This window comes from Etheostoma spectabile, unplaced genomic scaffold, assembly GCF_008692095.1.
Source record: "Etheostoma spectabile isolate EspeVRDwgs_2016 unplaced genomic scaffold, UIUC_Espe_1.0 scaffold395, whole genome shotgun sequence".
Lineage (NCBI taxonomy): Eukaryota > Metazoa > Chordata > Actinopteri > Perciformes > Percidae > Etheostoma > Etheostoma spectabile.
This window is the reverse complement of record NW_022605600.1, coordinates 207,493-208,853: the sequence shown is the minus strand read 5'-3', so window position 1 is coordinate 208,853 and position 1,361 is coordinate 207,493. Positions and strand designations below refer to the sequence as shown.

At 36.3% G+C, this 1,361-nt stretch overlaps 1 protein-coding gene across 5 annotated transcripts in view; it reads left to right on the top strand.

The window, feature by feature from the left end:
* rfc4 (replication factor C (activator 1) 4) overlaps nucleotides 1–558 on the top strand; it is a 32,629-nt gene extending 32,071 nt beyond the window's left edge. For 4 of the 5 annotated variants that reach the window (XM_032511624.1, XM_032511623.1, XM_032511621.1 and 1 more), the window contains exon 11: nucleotides 124–558. In XM_032511624.1, coding sequence (XP_032367515.1) covers nucleotides 124–219 — 96 coding nt within the window. In that variant the 3' untranslated portion in view covers nucleotides 220–558. The remainder of the gene's footprint in view (nucleotides 1–123) is intronic. The other variant, XM_032511620.1, reaches the window with a different exon arrangement.
* The last annotated feature ends 803 nt before the right edge of the window (nucleotides 559–1,361 follow it).

Below are 1,361 nucleotides of genomic sequence, written 5' to 3'. Positions count from 1 at the left end.
TTTAGTTGGATTACACACAAAAAAAATCACTCTGATGGTGTCATGTAAAAGTTAATGTCCTTCAGATAGACACTCCTTTTTTATAAACCCTCAGTTTACGCTTGTTTTTCCTTTCTGTTTCAGGTTGTCAGTAAGTGCCTGTCAGATGGTGCAGATGAGTACCTGCAGATGTTAAGTCTGTGTTCAGTCATTATGCAGCATGCCTCCCAGAACAACTAAAACTCCGCAAAACAGCATACTCTGCCTTGGGATAGTAAAATAACCTGCTTTTAGCAGGACCGATAACTGAGACATCAGCACTTTTCTTGGATTCAGGTTGTTCACAGTTGCAGTTTTGGACGTCCACCAGTAGATAACCAAATAATATTGATATTTAATTTTAGAGACCACAGCTGTCGAAGTGTTTCTCTACCCAAAACTGTCTCCCTCCTCTTACTTCAATAAATAAGACCCAATTGTGTAAATATGCTTTCAAAAATGTTACTGTTAAATCAACCATCATATGTCTCTTTATTTGGTTTATTTCATGTAACTACTTATTAATATACCTTTCTGCACAATTTGCATTTAAGGGAAGTATTAATACATTTTGTATTAAATGTTTTATATTTTCACCATTTGTTTCCTTGAAGTTTTTGATCATGATTAGGGCATACACTAGTCCACAGTAAGTATCTTCAAAAAATGCATCATCTGACCCAGTCTCAAAACTCAGCATAAATTATTTCAGGAATACTTCTAAGCTATTTCAGGAATACTTCTAAGCTTCACATTTCTCTCTCTCTCTACCAATCTAATCAGCTGCATTGTCATCAGCTGAATGTGGGCGTTTACTCCTTCAGTTAAACAACCAGATTTGCCACAATCTCCACGAGCTATCGCGTTGTTTCATTAAAAACGTTAAATCTGTTCTGGTGTCAATTGTCATTTCAGGCTAAATCAATGCAACCCTTCTCCACCCCATTCACCTCCAGTTCACATTGTTCCCAGCACCAAGGGTTCCTTCATCAGAAGCCCCTCTTCACATCACATCCATCCAGATGTTAAGGCTTCATTTGTCCCTTCAGCCAAGTTAGAAGTCAGTTGTGTAATATTATATTGTTTTTTTATTTTATAATTCAATATTTTACAAAACATCTTACAGATTCTTTTTATCAAGCTAAAATGTAGGATTACATTTTAGCCATCAAACACTGATGCATCACCAAGCTCTATCTACTCGCTGCCTAAAAGGAGGATGTGTGAAGAAAACTTAAAATTCAATTTTATTTATAGTATCAATTCAACAAGAGTTAACAACCGTTGTCTCGAGCCGCTTACAGATAGAGTAGGTCTAGACCACATAATTTACAAGGACCCAA